Source organism: Callionymus lyra, chromosome 9, assembly GCF_982586985.1.
Source record: "Callionymus lyra chromosome 9, fCalLyr1.hap1.1, whole genome shotgun sequence".
Classification (NCBI taxonomy): domain Eukaryota; kingdom Metazoa; phylum Chordata; class Actinopteri; order Syngnathiformes; family Callionymidae; genus Callionymus; species Callionymus lyra.
The window spans coordinates 26,353,540-26,375,893 of NC_141826.1; the positions used below are offsets into that span (position 1 = coordinate 26,353,540).

A 22,354-nucleotide genomic window follows, 5' to 3' on the forward strand; every position below is an offset into this window, starting at 1 on the left:
CAGTGTGTGACCTCAAGAGTTTTCTCCACCTCTGTACACATTCAGAAGGTGATGATGCATGCTGGGAAAATGGTCTTGACAGAGCGACTCTGACGCCACAAACACTGATGTGAAGATTGACCGACACACGTCTACGGTTGATTCTCAGTTTCCTGCTGAAAGAAACTGCTTCAAGTTTCTTCTACGATGAAACGCGTTGATGCTTGAATGACTCAGAACTGAAGCTACCTGGTGAAAAACCAACAGTTGCTACTTTCAAAAGTGGGTCGAACACAACTTGTAGAAAATATGAGAGAGCTTTGAAAACATCAAAACATTGTGTCACAGGGACACACAGTTCCATTTCTTCAGGCCACATGAAGAGAGGATGAGCTGAAGTGACTCGTACGTCGTCAACAAATATAAATTATTATACTTCGATATTACCTTTTTATTTTAATATGAGCCCATACATATGTTATTTCTTCTATTCTCTACTGACCCCACAAATAAAATCCTATGTTGTGTTTCCAACACAATCAAAGTTTCTGATTCAGAAATGAGTTTGTTTTCATATGGAAAATGTAAGATAAACTATATTATTATTGAATTATCATCTTATTTTACATTCGTTTTCAAGGACGAGACACATCGACGTGAAGAAAAATAACTTCCCTGTTGAACAAATACAACTTAATCAAATATTGTGTTATGAGAAAACAAGTTTTGATACTTTAAAATAATAATAAAATGTCTGGTTAATTAAAGGTTGATGTGATACAATAAGAAATAGTAAGTAAGTAAGTACATTTGTATTAATATAGAGCTTTTCCAGACCAGGGTCACAAAGCACTTAAACAATAAAAACAATATTCAATAAAATATATACTTTAAAGGTCAAGATAAAACTGAGAACAACACAGGAGTTCGCGTAAATCAAGGAACAGCCAAATAAAAATGTCCTAAGATGTTTCTTGAAGTAAATAACGGAGTAAAGACCAAATAAAAAGTGGAAACTACATTTCTTTATGGTCCATTTTATAGATTCACATTTACATAAATAAAGGTAAAGAACTTCTCGTGGGCCCGGTCGGAACCATCGGTGCTTTAGACAACAACAGTGTCTCTGGTCCGAGGAGATAAGAAGATACTGTACGAGATATCTCGGAGCTAAAGGTTTAATCATCAATAGACAGTAACCGCAGATCAAAGTCCACAGCAGGAACCAGTAGCCTTCAAAAACAAGAACACGCCTGGATTTAACCAAAGAAAGGCCAGAACAGGTGTGAAAACAGGCTGCAGGTCAGCGGCTCGACTCCCTGCTGGAGCCTGAAAACAAACGTGGATCTGAGCCTCGGGCTGACAATCCAGCGGCTGCTAGGTGAGGTAACTAGACACCGCCTGACTGCTGTAACCAGGAGCAACGTCCTCTCAATGGGACGGCAGTGGAGCCGTCATCAGGCTCGACCCACTGGGTTCTCAGGAGACAAGAATGCATCACAAGAAGTGGCAGCATGAGAGGGGGGGAGACAAAGACTAGCTGAGAGGAGAAGAAAGTTTGAACCTGTACAAGTTGTGACGTCTACACAGGTACACAACTACACACCAGGAGGTCTGGTGTCCTCCATGTTGCATCCATGGAGGGAAACATAAGAAACTACTGGTCATCTGACGACATTAGTATTGATCCATATAATACTGTATCTTCCCGCCTCTAAATGGCAGCAGTTGTTACGTCCCCGACAGCTAAAGGAAGGATGTTGACTGAGTACGAGAGGATACAGTGAGTCCAGCAGCTTTTAAAGCTGATGTTTGGACATATTTTGGTTTAAAAACAAATGGAAGTAGTTACGACTTCATCAAGAGTCATGTGGTCTGTAAATACTACAACACCAGAGTCAAGTACTGGACAATACTACACATATATACTTGTTACTACACTATCACAACACCAGAGACAAGTACTGGACAATACTACACATATATACTTGTTACTACACTATCACAACACCAGAGTCAAGTACTGGACAATACTACAAACATATACTTGTTACTTCACTATCACAACACCAGAGTCAAGTACTGGACAATACTACACATATATACTTGTTACTACACTATCACAACACCAGAGACAAGTACTGGACAATACTACACATATATACTTGTTACTACACTATCACAACACCAGAGTCAAGTACTGGACAATACTACACATACATACTTGTAGCTACACTATCACAACACCAGAGTCAAGTACTCGACAATACTACAAACATATACTTGTTACTTCACTATCACAACACCAGAGTCAAGTACTGGACAATACTACACATATATACTTGTTACTACACTATCACAACACCAGAGTCAAGTACTGGACAATACTACACATATATCCTTGTTACTACACTATCACAACATCAGAGTCAAGTACTGGACAATACTATACATATATCCTTGTTACTACACTATCACAACACCAGAGTCAAGTACTGGACAATACTATACATATATCCTTGTTACTACACTATCACAACACCAGAGTCAAGTACTGGACAATACTACACATATATCCTTGTTACTACACTATCACAACATCAGAGTCAAGTACTGGACAATACTACACATATATCCTTGTTACTACACTATCACAACACCAGAGTCAAGTACTGGACAATACTACACATGAGTGAACTTTGACCTTAACTGTTCTCTAAATAAAAGCTAGAACGTACCTTTCACTGGCGTACCTCACATGACCAGAGCATTTGACAGAAAAAAACATTCTTACAGTGTCGATCTGTTAGAGATATTTCATTTCATCCATCATTTGTAAGATGCTCTAGAAGTACTTTGATGATATTCCTACTGTCTTGGGTATAATGTTGTGATAACACGATAAGATGACGCAGCTAACGGCCCTGAATGTGGATAAGAAAAACAAGTACTTTAGCAGCAAAAGGTCAACTCTCTGGAGTTGAAAGTACCGAGACATTTGTTACTCAATAAAACCTTTGACACAGACCTGAAACCAAACACTTCTAGAAACGTATATTTACAAACCGATCAAACTCGTAGCTTCTCTACAGCGTCCACCAGCAAAACAACAACAACATGGTGACAAATAATAACACGACCTACATTTAAAAGTACTTTCAAAATCAACTTCAAGAACAGACATGGAAGTCACTGCGCGGTGAACTGAAGAAATCAACGAGTGGTTCAATGAGTGTGATATGGATTCGCTTCGGTTCTGGGACCAGAACGGCGAGCGTCACATGACCAGCAGTGAGCGTCACATGACCAGCAGTGAGCGTCACATGACCAGCACAGGTTATATTCAGCAGCGAGTCACCTGGCGTGTGCTCGTGGACGACAAGATAAACATGAATTTTTAACGTCACGTCAGACGTTAAAGCCGCTAAAGCCTCAGTATTTTTAGGACTGACCCACAGGAGGACGGGACGGCGACAGAATCTGGGACTACTCTGTACCTCTCGCTCCTACAGCGTGTCCTCATTAGTCGGCTTTCTTTCTTCTTCTTCTTCTTCTGCAGAGGCTGGTGCTGGTGCTGGGGGGGGCTGTGGCTTTGCTTCTGATCCAGTTATGCAACGAGGCAGGCGTGTACTTGTAATGTGAGCGGGGGTTACACTCGTAGAAACGACCCGTTCAACCATCGTTCAAGTTCATCTGCTCGCCGCTTCAAGGCCGATTACCCCCCCGCCGCGATGGAGGCGCAGCAGAAGGCAACACACCCTTCATGGATTTGTTTTGCACCAAATGTGATTTAAAGACTCGGTTCTACTCCATTAAGCCACTTAAGAGAGTCGTCGGGGGGGCGGGCGGGGGGGCATTGTCTTAGCACGTATTACTGGTCTCGCGCCGCCGACGGGGGGATCAGAGGAGTCAATCATTGACGAGGACTCGGGTCCGGTCGCTCACTATTGTGGACTCGCAGCCGTGCGTCCTTCAGAGCCGACAAAGGCAGCAAAGACTGGAGAAAACAAAGATCGTCTTTGAGTCTCGACTCGAGATGATTCGTCGGCGAATGAAAAGCTCTCAGTGTGTTTGGAGAGAACGACGAGAAACGTTTCTGTCCAGAACATCCCGAGTGGATCCGGCTAAACGTCTGCTTTGTTTACTCGTCCTGGACCGGAGTTTGTTTATAATCGCAGGAAACGCATCAAATGGATTCTTGGGTTTAAAGTCACAGGACTCTGACCGGACCTTCAACAAACAGGTGGTTCTGAAGCTTCGTGACACGTTGACAGATGTCAGGTTACTGTACAGTGACTTATTGTTTGCGTCGCACACATGTTGACGGAGACGACAGACGAGGTGTCGTCGAGTCTGTCGAGACTTGATCGACTCGTACGACCAGAGAACCTGAGGATCCTCAACCATAGGTGTTACCTTGAGACGACATCATGTCTTTGATCAGTTCTGTCTGTTTGATGGTTGTTTTTGCTGCAGGATTCAAGTCAGTTTAAGACACTAGGATAATAATAACAATAAAAAACAACACAACGCTATCGTCATTGAATGTTTTAGAAAATAGTTTCTAATCGTGGACCATCAGAACCGGGTCGACTATCATGTGGGTTCATGCAGAACCTACTACTGGGTCATTATTTAAGAAATAGTTTAGAATTAAAATGTTTGTTCATACGACAGTAACAAAGACAAACAAGTTTAAAGTGATATTTCAACCAAAACTCATTTTCTCCTCTCGTGTCAACTTGTTGGATTATTATCTGTTCTTTTTAGAGCTATAGACTAAAATGTTTGTTCATTTTAATGTAGCAAATCACGCTCCGTGATCGTCGTTCAAAAAGAAACACCTAAAAACAACGCTTCCAGTGCAGACAGTGGAGTACTTCCTGTCTGTGTAGCATGTTAGCCTTTAGCTTCTGCTACAAACAAGCTTAAAATATAATAAAATATAGATATTTAAAGTTTGTTTCTGATCAAATCTTCTCACGTCGAGGCTTCAATCCAAGATGGATGTTACAGACGAGAAGTTTGAAGGTATTTGGATGTTTTTAAGTGTCTTTTTGGACGAAGACAACTGAGCTCCACCTGCTACATTAAAATGAACAAACATTTTTGACTCTAAAATGAACAGATTACTCTGAAGATAATCAACATTAGTTGACATGAGGGAACTTTCAAGGACGATGAAAGATAAAAACAAAAAGAACTTCATCTGTATCTGTCAATCACTAAAACCATTTGATCACTCGTGACCTTCACCCTGAAGGTCACGCCCCGAGTGTGTCGAAGGTTGGAACCCACCAACCTTAAAGAAACAACCGTTTCCTGATGAAGACACAAAGCGTCTCTGAAGGGTTTTTGGTCGAATCCTTGAAGGATTCACGACGACACCATCGTGACTTTATAAGTTATTATAAAGTTATAAGTTATATTTCCTGGACAGAACTGGATCAAACTGGATTGAAATTGATCCACATATTGATCCGATCGACTCGTACGTGCGTCCACACTTTGACAGGAAATCTGTCTTTTAAGTTCAACTGCAAATAATCAAAATACTTTAAAACATTATCACGACTTTAACACATTTTATAAACATATACTACAGTCACACACTTGACTCTACATCAACATTATAGTATTTTCATACAATAAAAGTTTCTGATTCTACTTGTATTTGTCAAAAGTATTTCTTGTACAGGGTTCATGCAGTTTTTACTGTATTAAATGATTCAGGGTGTAGTTGGTGATACATCAGCCAGTGGATCACACCAAACATCAACATCACTCATTGGTCCAAAAACACGGCGGATCTCCGGCTGTGACGTCAGAAGGTGGGGTCAACAAGTGAGGTCACAGTCACCACGCTGACAACACACCTGCCGGACCACACCTGAGGTGTCGGGTTACGCAAGAGCAGAACAAGACAAACCAACCGAATTAACGCGTTTAGAAAAAGTTCCACCTGTCAATCAAGACACCAGCAGCGGGGGGTGAGTGACGTGCAGAGTCACGTGACCGATCCGGTCTCGTTTCAAAGGTGACCAGAAGAGTTTCGAAGAGTCGAACTAACGTGACTCGAAGCACCGAGACTCGCTTGAGTCACACACGGTTTTGTAACTCACAGCTTGTTCCGGTTTCTCGCGGCTTTCCCGTAGCTTTCCAGCGGCTCCTCCCGTCCTCCTGGACGCGTCTTCACGCGGCTGGTGCTGTCGAGCCCATCCCCCACCTCACGGTTCCCCGCTCCCTGGACCGACGCGCGCCCCCGGAACTGCCCTCGTGTCGCGCGCGCGTGAGAGAGTGGCGGTCCGTGTGCTCGGTTCTGACCCTGGTTCTGACCCTGGTTCTGACCCTGGCCGGACCTCAGCGCCGGAGCAGGACGACAGTCACGGAACCAACACGACGGTCTTCGGCGCCTTCAGCCTCACGCTCGTCTGCTCGTTTGGCCCCGCCCCCCTCCCGCGCCGCAGCCAATCACAGGCGAGGGACGCACTTCCGGCAGCAGCGGCTGGTGGAGCTGCTGCAGCAGGTACGAGGCTGGACGCGCCAGTAAGGAGGCTCGTGATTGGCTGTCGCGTGAGGGCGCAGTGGTCAGTGTGAGCTGGAGATAAAGTCTTTATGAAGCACCTGGAGACTCGAGCGTGACCCACTTCCTCGTCGGATGATTCTGGTCTTCATTATTGCTCCAGAACAAGAGACTCTGGATCTTGTTCGTTCAGAACCACGAGCCTCTGCATCAGTGTTTACCTGTTTTAATAACTATTTTATTATTATTTATTATGTTTGATAAAATGTAAGTAATTTATATTTGTAGATCTTTTCCAGACCAGGGTCACAAAGCGCTTAAACAATCAAAACAATACTCAATAAAATAAATACTTAAAAGATCAAGATAACACCGGAGACAAACACAAGAGTCTCAGAGAATCATATACAAATACATGTATATATCGGGGGAAGATGATGAGAAAGAGTGTGTACATCTCACTGACTTCAACTGCACTGAATACTGTATAGACAATCATACTGTACAATACAATATATAATTATATTTCTACAAGTATGGTTAGTTAAACCCTTATTTACTTTTAAATCTGTGATACATCACAATTAATGAGTTATTATATTAACAATATGCACTAAAATGTTTTTTTATATATACGTATTTTAACTTTAAATATATATATATATATATATATATATATATATATATATATATATATATATACTATACAAACTATATGTATAGCATATTATATATGCATATTATGACTTTGTTTTCCAAGCAAACACATACAAACATAGTATAAACCTTTAGAAAAAAAAGTGATATTGAAAAGTATATTTTGAATCCACTAATGATCATTAACTCTTCAAAACAAGGACCTCCAGCAACACGTGAGATTCACCTTCAGGCCTGTACTGGGCGATGATGGTGACCGTCTGTCCGGCTCTCTTCAGGGCGGCGGCTGCTTGTTCGTGCGTGGCGTTCCTCAAGTTGACTCCGTTCACCTGCAGCGACCCAGAACATCAGAGTCAGAAGATGTTTGCTGACTTTCTAATCATCACTCTGAGAGGAAACAGTGTTTGCAGAAGACGGGCTCGAGGTACTGACCGAGAGGATCCGGTCGCCCCTCCTCAGCTCGCCGCTCAGGTCGGCCGGACCCCCGGCCAGGATGAAGGAGACGAAGATGCCCTCGCCGTCCTCGCCGCCCACGATGTTGAAGCCCAGGCCTGTGGAGCCCTTGTGCAGCAACACCTTCCTGGGCTCCCTGACACAGAGAGAGAGAGGACGTTAGAACTGGACCAGGACCTGAACCCACATGTGACCAGATCCACTACAGGTCAGACTGGACCTCAACACGCTCAACACACTCGACCCTGAAGCTCCTCAAACTGTACCGAGAGTTTCTCTTGAGATCTGAACACAGACAAGATCTTCACGTCCTTCACTGACTCTGTCACGACTGAACATCACACGATAAATCATGTCAAGAGTCTTCAACGTTAGCGAAGCTTCAACGTTCATGTGAACGAAAGTTTTTATCAACGTTTGCTTTGATTCTGAGAAATATTTGCTCACAAAACCTTCAACTTTTAACCTCATGTTGAGTCTAGTTAGTAACAGTGTCATGTTAGTATTATGAAGTTTGATGGTTCGATTGCAGGCCGAGCCAACCTTTCTGTGTGGAGTTTGTATGTTGCGTGGGTTTACTCTGGACACTCCGGTTTCCTCCCACAGTCCAAAAAACATACAGAGGTTGATTGAGAACTTTGGGAAAATTGTGTGTTTGTGAATGGTTGTCTGTCTTTGTGTGTCCTGAGACAGACTGGCATCCTGTCCAGGGTGTCCCCTGCCTCTCGCCCTATGATACTGGGATAGACTCCAGTCTCCCCACGACCCCGGTAAGTGATAAAGCGATAGAAAATGAATGAATGAACAACATTTGTGAACACGACACCAGGAGATGTTTTCTGTGTCAACACGGCGTCAGAAAGAAAATGTCAACAGAGACGCCGGTGTTGGTCGAGGACCAGTGTTCACCGGCTCGTCTTAGCTGGACTCGACACTGGACTCGACACTGGACTCGACGCTGGACTCGACACTGGACTCGACACTGGACTCGACACTGGACTCGACACTGTCTCGACACTGTCTCGACACTGTCTCGACACTGGACTCGACACTGTCTCGACACTGGACTCGACACTGGACTCGACACTGTCTCGACACTGGACTCGACGCTGGACTCGACACTGGACTCGACACTGGACTCGACACTGGACTCGACACTGGACTCGACACTGTCTCGACACTGTCTCGACACTGGACTCGACACTGGACTCGACACTGGACTCGACACTGGACTCGACACTGTCTCGACACTGTCTCGACACTGGACTCGACACTGGACTCGACACTGGACTCGACACTGGACTCGACACTGTCTCGACACTGGACTCGACACTGGACTCGACACTGGACTCGACACTGTCTCGACACTGGACTCGACACTGGACTCGACACTGGACTCGACACTGGACTCGACACTGTCTTGACACTGGACTCGACACTGGACTCGACACTGGACTCGACACTGGACTCGACACTGGACTCGACACTGGACTCGACACTGGACTCGACACTGTCTCGACACTGGACTCGACACTGGACTCGACACTGGACTCGACACTGGACTCGACACTGTCTCGACACTGGACTCGACACTGGACTCGACACTGGACTCGACACTGGACTCGACACTGTCTCGACACTGGACTCGACACTGTCTCGACACTGGACTCGACACTGGACTCGACACTGTCTCGACACTGGACTCGACACTGGACTCGACACTGGACTCGACACTGGACTCGACACTGTCTCGACACTGGACTCGACACTGGACTCGACACTGGACTCGACACTGTCTCGACACTGGACTCGACACTGGACTCGACACTGGACTCGACACTGGACTCGACACTGGACTCGACACTGTCTTGACACTGGACTCGACACTGGACTCGACACTGGACTCGACACTGGACTCGACACTGGACTCGACACTGGACTCGACACTGTCTCGATACTGGACTCGACACTGGACTCGACACTGGACTCGACACTGGACTCGACACTGGACTCGACCCGGTCTGTCCATCGAAGCAGATGCTATTCTCAGCACCTGCTCCGCTCTGGTTCTTAAACGCGCTGAAGACCGACCGCCGGCCTCTGATTGGTCGGAGAGAGACGTCGCTGGAGAGTCATCAGCGCGACGGTTTGTCGGACGAGGTCACGACCTTTTCGAGTCCGGTGACTTCACCATGGCCTCCGAGTTTGGCGGCAAAATGAAAGCCACGCCCACCGCGAGCAGAGAGCGGCGCCGGGACCGTGTCGAGGAAAAGCGCAATAAGTTAAAGTAAGATAAGTTCAAAAATGACTCGAGATATCGCGACTGATAACAGACGGAGAGTTGAGGCGACTCAGGGATGCGTTTCGGTTCACAGACGAAAAAGAAAAACGGGAATTTTCTTTGAAAAAAACGTGGTATGTAAGAAACTTAATCTGGAAGATTCCTTAACATGTTAGTTACACGTGTTCACTTTCTTGGATCATGTATGTTCAAGGTTTTCTCAGCCACTGGATTATCTTTGAACCTCAAATGAAGAAGCAAACCTTGATCCATCAAACACTGGATTCATGGTCGTCGTGTCGTCAGGATCTGACGAGGAGACGACGTCGTTCACACGTCTCATGATCTCAAGGCCGTAAATCATGGACTCCATCAAGGACCAGGAGCTCCTGCCATGATCCAACCGTGGCCGACACACAAACCCACAACTCCTCAGACACACACATGTTTTCACAACACACATCGCACAACCACACATCGACCGCCTGCTTCTCATTAGTGGTCTTGGCCCACAGAATTCCGCCCGTGGTCGAGAAGAATGGTTCCTGGCTGTGACCCTTCTGGAGGTCCAGACGTGGAGATGGAAACTTCCACTGATGGAACCTCAGAATGTAGCGTCGATGCTCTGGAGTTGAAACATCTCGACGACTCAATCGATTCTTCATTTTCAAGAGGTTTCGGGAGGAAAAAAAACTAACTTTTTTTACTCTTGAATCTCAAACTCAGCAGAAGCTCCTGGTGAACTCAAGGTCGTCGTGGTTTGAGAAACAGCAGCTGTTCAAACCCGGCGTCGAAGCCAAGTGGGTTTTAGTGCCTTCGTTTCAGGCTCTATTTAGAAGCAGACGTTTCAAATACAGCGTCGGTGATTCACCGGGTTCAAGGCTGGTCACTGGACGGATGACCGGCGTGACCTCAGAGCTCAGAGTCACTCGAAGTATTATGATCAGTACGAGTACACGTTTAACTGTGATAAGAAGTACGAGTTGAGTTTGTCGTCGTTCACCCAACAGTACAAGCAAAACTTCATCATGTTTACACTGTTGACATCATCACTTCTTCTTATCTTATCTTAAACAGATACAAACTAAAAAGTATCTGGAAACTGTTAATAATACTATTTGAAGTTCAAGCTTCTCTATCCTGGTTGTTTATCTTAACTTAAACCTAACAAGGTTCACGGTGGCGCAGTGGTTAGCGCGGTCGCTCACAGCAAGAAGGTTGCTGGTTCACTTCCAGGCCGAGCTAATTTGTGACCTTTCTGTATGTGTTGCGTAGGTTTACTCCAGACACTCCGGTTTCCTCCCACAGTCCAAAAACACACAGAGGTTGATTGAGAACTTGGGGAAATTGTCTGTAGGTATGAGTGTGTGTGTGAATGGTTGTCTGTCTTTGTGTGTCCTGAGACAGACCGGCATCCTGTCCAGGGTGTCCCCTGCCTCTCGCCCAATAAATCTGGGATGGGAATGAATGAATGAAAGTTATTTATACTATTAACTACAACAACTACCGATAAAAATACTATTAATGATAAAATAACATGACTGTTTATTGTATAATTGATGTGGTTTGATAAAAATTAAATAATTCAGGATCATTGATTCTACCAACTTTAAAAAAAGTATTTTAATTCAGAGTCGACACCTTTTACAACTAGTTTAATGTATATTCATGAAGTTTGTTTGACTCATTTTCACTAGTTTTACAGGTTTATTTAAAATATTCTAGAACGAGCGACGGATGTTACTTCAGACGGTAATAATCAATAGAACATCAACGACATGTTCTTTTTTCTCTCTGCTGACAAACGTCAACACGTCTCTCTCTCCCACTGTTTCTCTTCGTTCTTCCCTCGTCTTCATCGTGGCGACCGCTGGGTTCAGCAGGTCACGGCGCCGCCATTGTCCAGTAATTGGCTCGACTCGCCTGATTAATGGCGGACGCTGCGACCAACGACGCCGTTTCCCGTCGGACGCTTCTTTTTATTCTTTTATGCCTCGAACCGATTCAACTTATAGAAGATGATGATTGTGATTCTATTTAAAAACAAACTTCATAATTATATTCCAAGTTTCTCCATTTGATTAGTTTTTTGGATAAAAAACCAAAACCAAAACATATTTAAACTAACTATAAATCCTGTCACTACTACTACTAATAAATAAACGTGAATATACCAGATTTATTTGTGTTTATGGCAAAATTTACTGTGACAAAGTCTCGTAAACGTGGCGGTAAATTAACCACAACAACACAATAATATTACAAATTAAATCAGAAAAATAGAAATATATATACAATGATATAAAACGAAAAATGTAATATAATATATAATAATATAATATATATAAAATATTTAAAATGAAGTATAAAATGATGATTCATTTTTTAAGGAACTTGAATATAATTCTCTCAACAGAACCAGAACAATTTCGACATTTTAACCTTCAAATATATATTTATTTATAATAATAAAGTACTTTCTTACTAATCCTGTTTTTCATTTTATTATAGTTAATCTGATTTGAAAGTTAATATTATGTTATTAATATTTGATCATGAGTTTATTTGTCAAATAAATATGAATAAGTTATTTTTACTTTTAAATAAAGTCAGTACTTAGATGAACATGCAAGTATCTAAGATAAAACTATGAGTAAAAACTACATCTTTTTCCTATTTCTCTCCTCTGGTCCGGAAGTTCAGGAACCATCAGTAGATTCTGATCCACAGACCTCAGAGCCCGAGCTGGGGTGTAAGTCTGGATCAGATCACTGATGGAAGGTCTGACCATGAATAGATCTGAAAGTAAGAACCAGAATTTTAAAATGATCCTGAAAGAAACTGGCAGCCAGTGAAGAGTTTGAAGGAGAAATGTGAGTTCTTCTACTAGAGCAGCTCAGAATTCTGGCTGCAGAGTTTAGTATGAACTGCAGGCGAAACACATCCTTCTGTGTGTGTTAAATGTGGACAAAACTGAAACTCTGGTGATTGCTCCTGATGATAAGATTCCAGGGTTGAGTCAGTACTTGGGTGACTTAGGTCAGTCTGTCAAACTGAGCCTGAGAAACCTGGGTGTTGTATTTGATAAAGACACGTCTCTTGTTCAACACTGAAGAAAACTGACCAGAAACTGTTTCCTTCAACTGAGGAAAATGTTGTCACAACATGATCTGGATCTTATAATCCATGCGTTTGTTTCTTCTCGTCTGGACTATTGTAACAGTTTGTTTTCATGTCTTAACAAGAAGGATGTGTCTCGTCTGCAGTTGATTCAGAACTCTGCAGCGAGAATTCTGAGCTCTAGTAGAAGAACTCACATTTCTCCTTCAAACTCTTCACTGGCTTCCAGTTTCTTTCAGGATCAACTTTAAAATTCTGGTTCTTACTTTCAGATCTATTCATGGTCAGTCTCCTCCTTACATCACTGATCTGATCCAGCCTTACACCCCAGCTCGGGCTCTGAGGTCTGTGGATCAGAATCTACTTATGGTTCCTCGCACACGGCTCAGGACCAGAGGAGAGAAATCTTTTCAGGCTGTTGCTCCAAAGCTTTGGAACGATCTTCCTCTCTTTGTGTTTGATGATCTACTGACTCCTTTAAGAAACATCTTAAGACGTTTCTATTTGTTCAGGCTTTTCCTTGAATTTCTCGAACTCCTGTTGTGTTCTCAGTATTATCTTGATCTTTAAAGTATGTACTTTTTTGAGTATTGTTTTGATTGTTTAAGCGCTTTGTGACCCTGGTCTCGAAAAGCGCTATATAAATAAATATTACTTACTTACTTACTTACTTACTGGTTTAGACACTAAATAAACTGTTACAATAGTGTCAACGACACAAACACATGGATTATAAGATCATGTTGACATAATTTTCCTGTGTTTATAGATTTTTCTCAGTTGAAGGAAAGAGTCAGTTTTGAACCAGAAACATGTCTGAGTCTCAGTTTTGTCCACATTTAGCTTCAAAGTGTTTTCACTCATTGTTTGATTTCTAGCAACTCTTGACTAAAGCGGAGCTCAAAGGTTCGTAGTCGCTGCAGGATCGAAGGCGACGTCTCGTCGTGACACACCATCAGAACCCGGGGTTCGGTCGGACGAGGGGGCGCCGACGCCGGCGTTGAGGGGGAAGTGCAGATGGGCAGAAGGACGACACCAGCTCTGACTCATCATCAGAACCAGCCTGCTCCACTTCTCCTGCTCTCACTATAGCATCCGTCCAAAATAACCTCACAGCGGGAGCCAATGGGAGAAGCTTCTCCGTCTGGAGCTTCACTCCACGAGCGGCGTCAGATCAGAGGAACATCGAAGAAGATTCACACCTTCATCATCACTGAAGCACGGGAGCGATCCACCAATCAGGAGCCTCCATGGACCAGGTGGACAAGACAATATGAGGTCATCTACAAAGATCAAAGGTCGAGCACAGCAGGAGAACAGGAACATCTTCAGAACATCTGGACACACGTGTTCCAGGGATTCGAGTCAAGATGAAGATCATTATCGATTCAGAATCAGAAACGACTGTGAACCAGACGTCAAAGTATCTAAATAACTACTTAATAAACCTTCAACTCGCGTTCAAATCGAAAACAACCAGAAAATATTTGACTTTGATGGTTTCATTCGTTCTTTCGTCAACAACAAAACTCAAACGTTTGTCATTAATGTGTCGTTTAATTCATGTTAAGTTCTCGCCAAAGATACGAGAAGGTTTTCTGGATGAACTATGATGATGTCATAGAACCTGGTGGTGGTTTCCACGGAGGAGACGCGAGAACATCGTCACTGAGGCCATCGTTGTTGTGACCAGCCTACGGTCGCCATGACGACGTTCCCAGCGGAGCGTCACTGAGTAAACAGTTCAGTAACCAACGGTAACGAGCAGTGAAGACAATATGAACGACGCTAGTTTAGATCCTGGTTCAGGAATTTAACTTCTCTGTTGTTTTATTGATTTGACTGAACAGTTGTGTTTGTCAAGAGTGTGTTGATGTGTATCACGATACAAGGATATATAGTGATGTATAGTGATGGTGTAGTAACAAGTATATATGTGTAGTATTGTCCAGTACTTGACTCTGGTGTTGTGACAGTGTAGTAACAAGTATATATGTGTAGTATTGTCCAGTACTTGACTCTGGTGTTGTGATAGTGTAGTAACAAGTATATATGTGTAGTATTTTCCGGTACTTGACTCTGGTGTTGTGATAGTGTAGTAACAAGTATATATGTGTAGTATTGTCCAGTACTTGACTCTGGTGTTGTGACAGTGTAGTAACAAGTATATATGTGTAGTATTGTCCAGTACTTGACTCTGGTGTTGTGATAGTGTAGTAACAAGTATATATGTGTAGTATTTTCCGGTACTTGACTCTGGTGTTGTGATAGTGTAGTAACAAGTATATATGTGTAGTATTGTCCAGTACTTGACTCTGGTGTTGTGATAGTGTAGTAACAAGTATATATGTGTAGTATTGTCCAGTACTTGACTCTGGTGTTGTGATAGTGTAGTAACAAGTATATATGTGTAGTATTGTCCAGTACTTGACTCTGGTGTTGTGATAGTGTAGTAACAAGTATATATGTGTAGTATTGTCCAGTACTTGACTCTGGTGTTGTGATAGTGTAGTAACAAGTATATATGTGTAGTATTGTCCAGTACTTGACTCTGGTGTTGTGATAGTGTAGTAACAAGTATATATGTGTAGTATTTTCCGGTACTTGACTCTGGTGTTGTGATAGTGTAGTAACAAGTATATATGTGTAGTATTGTCCAGTACTTGACTCTGGTGTTGTGATAGTGTAGTAACAAGTATATATGTGTAGTATTGTCCAGTACTTGACTCTGGTGTTGTGATAGTGTAGTAACAAGTATATATGTGTAGTATTGTCCAGTACTTGACTCTGGTGTTGTGATAGTGTAGTAACAAGTATATATGTGTAGTATTTTCCGGTACTTGACTCTGGTGTTGTGATAGTGTAGTAACAAGTATATATGTGTAGTATTGTCCAGTACTTGACTCTGGTGTTGTGATAGTGTAGTAACAAGTATATATGTGTAGTATTGTCCAGTACTTGACTCTGGTGTTGTGATAGTGTAGTAACAAGTATATATGTGTAGTATTGTCCAGTACTTGACTCTGAGTTGTGATAGTGTAGTAACAAGTATATATGTGTAGTATTGTCCAGTACTTGACTCTGAGTTGTGATAGTGTAGTAACAAGTATATATGTGTAGTATTGTCCAGTACTTGACTCTGAGTTGTGATAGTGTAGTAACAAGTATATATGTGTAGTATTGTCCAGTACTTGACTCTGAGTTGTGATAGTGTAGTAACAAGTATATATGTGTAGTATTGTCCAGTACTTGACTCTGAGTTGTGATAGTGTAGTAACAAGTATATATGTGTAGTATTGTCCAGTACTTGACTCTGGTGTTGTGATAGTGTAGTAACAAGTATATATGTGTAGTATTGTCCAGTACTTGACTCTGAGTTGTGATAGTGTAGTAACAAGTATATATGTGTAGTATTGTCCAGTACTTGACTCTGAGTTGTGATAGTGTAGTAACAAGTATATATGTGTAGTATTGTCCAGTACTTGACTCTGGTGTTGTGATAGTGTAGTAACAAGTATATATGTGTAGTATTGTCCAGTACTTGACTCGGGTGTTGTAGTATTTACAGACCACATGACTCTTGACGAAGTCGTAACTACTTTCATTTGTTTTCAAACCAAAATATGTCCAAACATCTTATTAATCCAAATGAGATTTAAAAGAGCTGAATATTGATACATTATCATGAATTGTTGCCATAATTAAGTGAATCGATATTTTCTTAAACTGTAATGTGTCTGTATTAAAAAAAAAAAGTGAAGCAAGCTCCTTGGCAGAGGTATGCATCGTCTCAGTGCTAGGTTTGACATGTTTTGGAAAGAGATTAAAATACAAATAGCTCTACAAGGTCATACAAAGATACTTCCATAAATCCACCAGAGGAGACACTGGTCCAAGGATCAGACGTGAAGGTCGTCTAGAAACTCATCAACACTCAGTTGTCGTCGCCGTCAACGTCTTCAACGTCAAAGTCACGACTGAAAACATCTGAGACTTAGAGAATCAAGTGGATGTTCTGATGTCGTCGCTCACTGAAGGTTCCTCAGAAACATTTGGACACAATCGTGACGTAACATCTGAGGAAACATCTGAACGCTCGTGTTACAAACTAAAGTGTCTTCTCTTGCTGGAGCGCAGGTTCTGACAGATGGACGCGAGCAGCTCGTGGGAGGACCAGGCTTTTTCAGCCGCTCTCCTGTGGAGATGTTTCTGCTCCTGAGCAGGTACGTGTTCAATATTTCATCCTGCATTAAACATTCACGCGTCGCCGGCTTCACAACATCAACTGAAATAACATGTTTAAGATGTTTGTGTGGAGAAAAGATTCTACATTTATATCAACCTGTTTTTCTTTGACCTACTTCAGTTTAATTAAAAACATTAAGTCACAAGTTGGTTTTTCCAAGTAAATATATTTAATAAAATCTCGTTTATGGACAACATTTGATGAAGTAATAATATATAAATATAATTGTAAATAATTATTAAGACAAATATAAAGATACAGTCAAACAGAAAACTTCAAAATAAAAGCTCCATTATCTTCGTCCAGACAAATAAGGAAAAACATTTTCAGAGTTTATTATTATTATTATTATTATTTATTATTATTGACCAGAAATCTTTGAATATTTATAAACCATATATTTGGGGACATTTTGATTACACTACGTAACATTTTGAGCCAATTGTTATTATTTTATATGTTTTACTATGAAGTACTGAAGTGTACTTTTACTTCTCGCACTAGACTGTACATGGACTGACACTCCTCTGTTATAGTTTATATATTGTTTGAGCTGCAGTTTGGAGTAACTTGTTGAATCATGTTCTGGTATTTGTTTCAGTATGTTTCTGTGAACTTGTTACTTCTGTGAACAATACAACAATATTGTGTTTGATAACAATAACAACTCCATGTATCTTTTTACACACAAAGTGACACAACAAGAGTGTTTGTCTTGTTTTGTAAACTAATGAACAAAAACAGGCAAAACGGTGTCAACAGTGAAATTAACGACGCTGCAGTAACACTCTTTCAAGACTAGAGGGAGCCAGAAACAATATTTCAGATGCTACAGATCGGGCCTTTAAAAGTTATAGTTGTAACTTATGAACCAGTGAACGAGATAAATCTATAAACTCTTCAAATAAAAAGATATTTTCAAAGATAAAGTTTAGTCTTGTAGATTTCCACGTCTTTATTTCATCACTTACGCTTATGCTAACTAGCATGATTTTGCTAACTAGCTTGTTTATGCTAAGTAGCATTTTTTTTGCTAACTAGCCTGTTTGTGCTAACCCACCTGTTTGTGCTAACTCGCCTGTTTGTGCTTACTAGCCTGTTTCTGCCATCCAGCATGTTTATGCTAACTAGTCTGTTTATGCTAACTAGCCTGTTTGTGCTAAATAGCCTGTTAACGCTAACAAGCCTGTTTGTGCTAACTGGCCTGTTTGTGCTAACTAGCCTGTTAATGCTAACTAGCCTGTTTACACTAACAAGCCTGTTTACGCTATCAAGCCTGTTTGTGCTAACTAGCCTGTTTATGCTAACTAGCCTGTTTACGCTAACAAGCCTGTTTATGCTTTAAGCCTTTTTTTGCTAACTAGCCTGTTTATGCTTACAAGCGTGTTTACTCAAACTAGCTTGTTTGTGCTAACCAGTATCTTTGTGCTAACTAGCCTGTTTATGCTAACTAGCCTGTTTATGCTAATAACACAATTATATTCAGACTTTCTCATGTTACAGCTTCATATTCTGTGTCAAAGTCAAACCTTTCAGCGACTAATAAACAAAACAACACAAAACACATTAACACAACACAAGGTCAAAGTTGTGTACTTTAGGCATATTTAGGTCAAAATAAAGTGTCATCAGTGAAGGTTTGTGTAACGAGTGTTGAACAGGATCAACTCAGGGTTTTCATGCAGACAAAGAAGCAGCCAGAGGAGAAGAAAACTACGATTAGGAAAAATAGAGAGAGAAATAGAAAGAAAGAAATAACGACAAACATAAAGAAAGATAGAAACAAACGTAAAGAGAGATATAAAGAGAAATAAAACAAGAGTATAAAGATATAGAGGCTAAAGTAAAGAGCGCTGCAGGAGACACAAGATGGAGACGCTGACATGCAAACACAGAAGCCTGAAGGACTTTCCTCCTCACATGATCATCAACTCCTGCCTCACCTCTCCTCCTCCTCCTCCTCTCATCCTCCTCCTCCTCTGCATGTTTAATTTGTGCACAGATGTGTCGCGGCTCACACACTCTTGATGAGGCAGCTGGCCTTCATCCCTGCAGCTTCATCTGCCAGAACCAGATCTGACCCAGCTGGACCCCCGGAGCACGCATGCGCCGCCCAGGTGACATCATGTGACCGACATCATGTGACTGACATCATGTGACTGACATCATGAGACTGACATCATGTGACTGACATCATGTGACCGACATCATGTGACTGACATCATGTGACTGACATCATGTGACCGGCATCATGTGACTGACATCATGTGACTGACATCATGTGACTGACATCATGTGATTGAGATCATGTGACTGACATCATGTGACTGACATCATGTGACCGAGATCATGTGACTGAGATCATGTGACTGAGATCATGTGACTGAGATCATGTGACTGAGATCATGTGACTGAGATCATGTGACCGAGATCATGTGACCGAGATCATGTGACTGACATCATGTGACCGAGATCATGTGACTGAGATCATGTGACTGAGATCATGTGACTGACATCATGTGACCGAGATCATGTGACTGACATCATGTGACTGACATCATGTGACCGACATCATGTGACTGACATCATGTGATTGACATCATGTGACTGAGATCATGTGACTGAGATCATGTGACTGACATCATGTGATTGACATCATGTGACTGAGATCATGTGACTGAGATCATGTGACTGACATCATGTGACCGAGATCATGTGACTGAGATCATGTGACTGACATCATGTGACCGAGATCATGTGACTGACATCATGTGACCGTCATCATGTGACTGACATCATGTGACCGAGATCATGTGACTGAGATCATGTGACTGACATCATGTGACCGAGATCATGTGACTGACATCATGTGACCGTCATCATGTGACTGAGATAATGTGACTGAGATCATGTGACTGACATCATGTGACCGAGATCATGTGACTGAGATCATGTGACTGACATCATGTGACCGTCATCATGTGACTGAGATAATGTGACTGACATCATGTGACATCAATGTTTTTACAGCTTTAATATTGTAATTACAATAATTCAATTGTTTTTTCTTCAAATTTTATTTGTAGCTTTTTTAAATTCAATATATAAATGTTTCAATATAAATGTTGGTATAATAGAGTCTCCAGACAAAACCAACAGAGCACAGAGATACTGATCAAACTTTCAACCAATGAGGCGACGATCAGATGATCATGTGACGACATAAAGGTGAGAGCGAGTAGCTCAGTGGTCGATCGGATCAGTCTGGAAAGATGTTACTATTATACTTGCATTTCTATCTTGAATTAAAAAGTATAAAAACGTTAAAATATTCAAATTAGAAAATGTACTTTTGAATTATTGGAATTAAAATATCAAACACATTTTAAAAATCAATCATTCAATATTCTGACACTGATTTACTTCCATAGTTTCTGTTCTAAAGTTGATCTAAACTGAGCTCCGTATATTTCCAGGAAAGTCGAGGTGATTTGTTAATGTTTGTTCTTTCTAACATGTCTTGTTTCTTCTATATTTCATGTGTTTGAGGAAGTATTTCTGTGACGCGAGTCAAACCTCGAACGTCAGTCAATGTCAGATGTTTATGGTGAACTTGGGCGGCGCAGGCGTGAACCGAGGGTCCGGCCGAAGCTCGTCTGAAGCCGGCGGGACGAAGGTGGGCCGCACGAGGAGTGACGGTCTAGGTTAGTACCTGCCGGAGAAGGGGGGCGGAGCTTGGCACAGGGGAGCAGGGGAAGGACAGAAGCCTCTGTAGAGGGGCTGGGGCGACTTGCTATCCCCGGGTTTGTGGATGACACTGTAAATTGGTTCGGCTCGGCTGTGGGGTACAGGAATACACAGTGTAGGACACAGATAAAGCACACACACCGAACAGAGGCGACAGATGGACACACACACCACGACACACACACACACACACTCATGCGCTCACGTGCACACGGAGGGAGGGGTCGAGGCCCCCTCGGGACCCCCCGAGATGAATGTTGTGGAACATTCTCGTCGTCAGGACTCAGTGAACGCTACAGCTGACCCACTGCTGGGGTCGGAGGTCAGAGGTCAAGAACACACCAGATCTTTCTGCGAAGCATTGGTTGCCGCCGAGACCTCACGCCACATGACACGTTGACCAGCGTCGCCTCTGACCGGTCAGCGTTTGCGTCTTCAACGCACCTGACGCCACGTTCTACCGTCGAGATATTTTCACACATGCAAACATGAACGAGTTCAGCTACGAAGGAGAAACGAAGCCTTTTGTTCGATCAGTCCACAACAAAATGGCTGCTCTGTCTCCTTTTATGCATCAGTCAAAAGAAAACAAAACATTTCCACCACAAAAGAAACCAAAATAAAAACATATACCGTATTTTGTGGACTATAAGGCGCAAATAAAATCCTTTAATTTCTTTTTTTAATCAACAACACTTTAACTGAAACACTGAACTAAAATATCTGTCTCAATGTTTTAGTACGACTTAAGTACTTTGAGTCTCTGTAGTATTATTCCGAGAGGGTTTAAAGTATTACTCCACACACCCTATTAGTGTTATCATCAGTATTACTCCACGACTTTTCGTTATATTACGCCACAAGGAATGTGGTACGACTTCACGACTTCCAGTAGTATTACTCCTTGACTTCTCATAGTATTACTCTATGAGGCTTAATAGTATTCATCCACGGGGCTTTTGAGTATTAACCCATGACTCAATCAGTGTTCGATTGATGGTATTACTCCAATATGCTTCATAGTATTACTTCGGTCCACTTCGTAGAATTAATAACTCTACAACTACTCTCAAAACTACTGTCTGTATTACTCGGCGAGGAATCCAAGAATTACACCATAGTATTACTCGATGAGTACGATTACTCCACAAGGCTTTGTAGTATTACTCCACGAGGCATCGTAGTATTACCCCATGAGGTTTGTGGTATTACTCCATGAGGCTTCATAGTATTGTTCCACGAGGCTTCGTAGTATTACCCCATGAGGTTTGTGGTATTACTCCATGAGGCTTCGTAGTATTGCTCCACGAGGCTTCGTAGTATTACCCCATGAGGTTTGTGGTATTAC

General features: G+C 42.1%; 1 protein-coding gene across 2 annotated transcripts in view; it reads right to left on the minus strand.

The window, feature by feature from the left end:
- Positions 1–22,354, minus strand: part of dlg3 (discs, large homolog 3 (Drosophila)) — a 71,104-nt gene that overhangs the window by 13,459 nt on the left and 35,291 nt on the right. The window contains exons 9-11 of one of the 2 annotated variants that reach the window (XM_087799849.1): positions 20,972–21,097; positions 7,592–7,748; positions 7,386–7,488 (exon numbers count right to left, since the gene is read on the minus strand). In XM_087799849.1, the coding sequence (XP_087655975.1) occupies positions 7,386–7,488; positions 7,592–7,748; positions 20,972–21,097 (386 nt within the window). The remainder of the gene's footprint in view (positions 1–7,385; positions 7,489–7,591; positions 7,749–20,971; positions 21,098–22,354) is intronic. The other variant, XM_087799850.1, reaches the window with a different exon arrangement.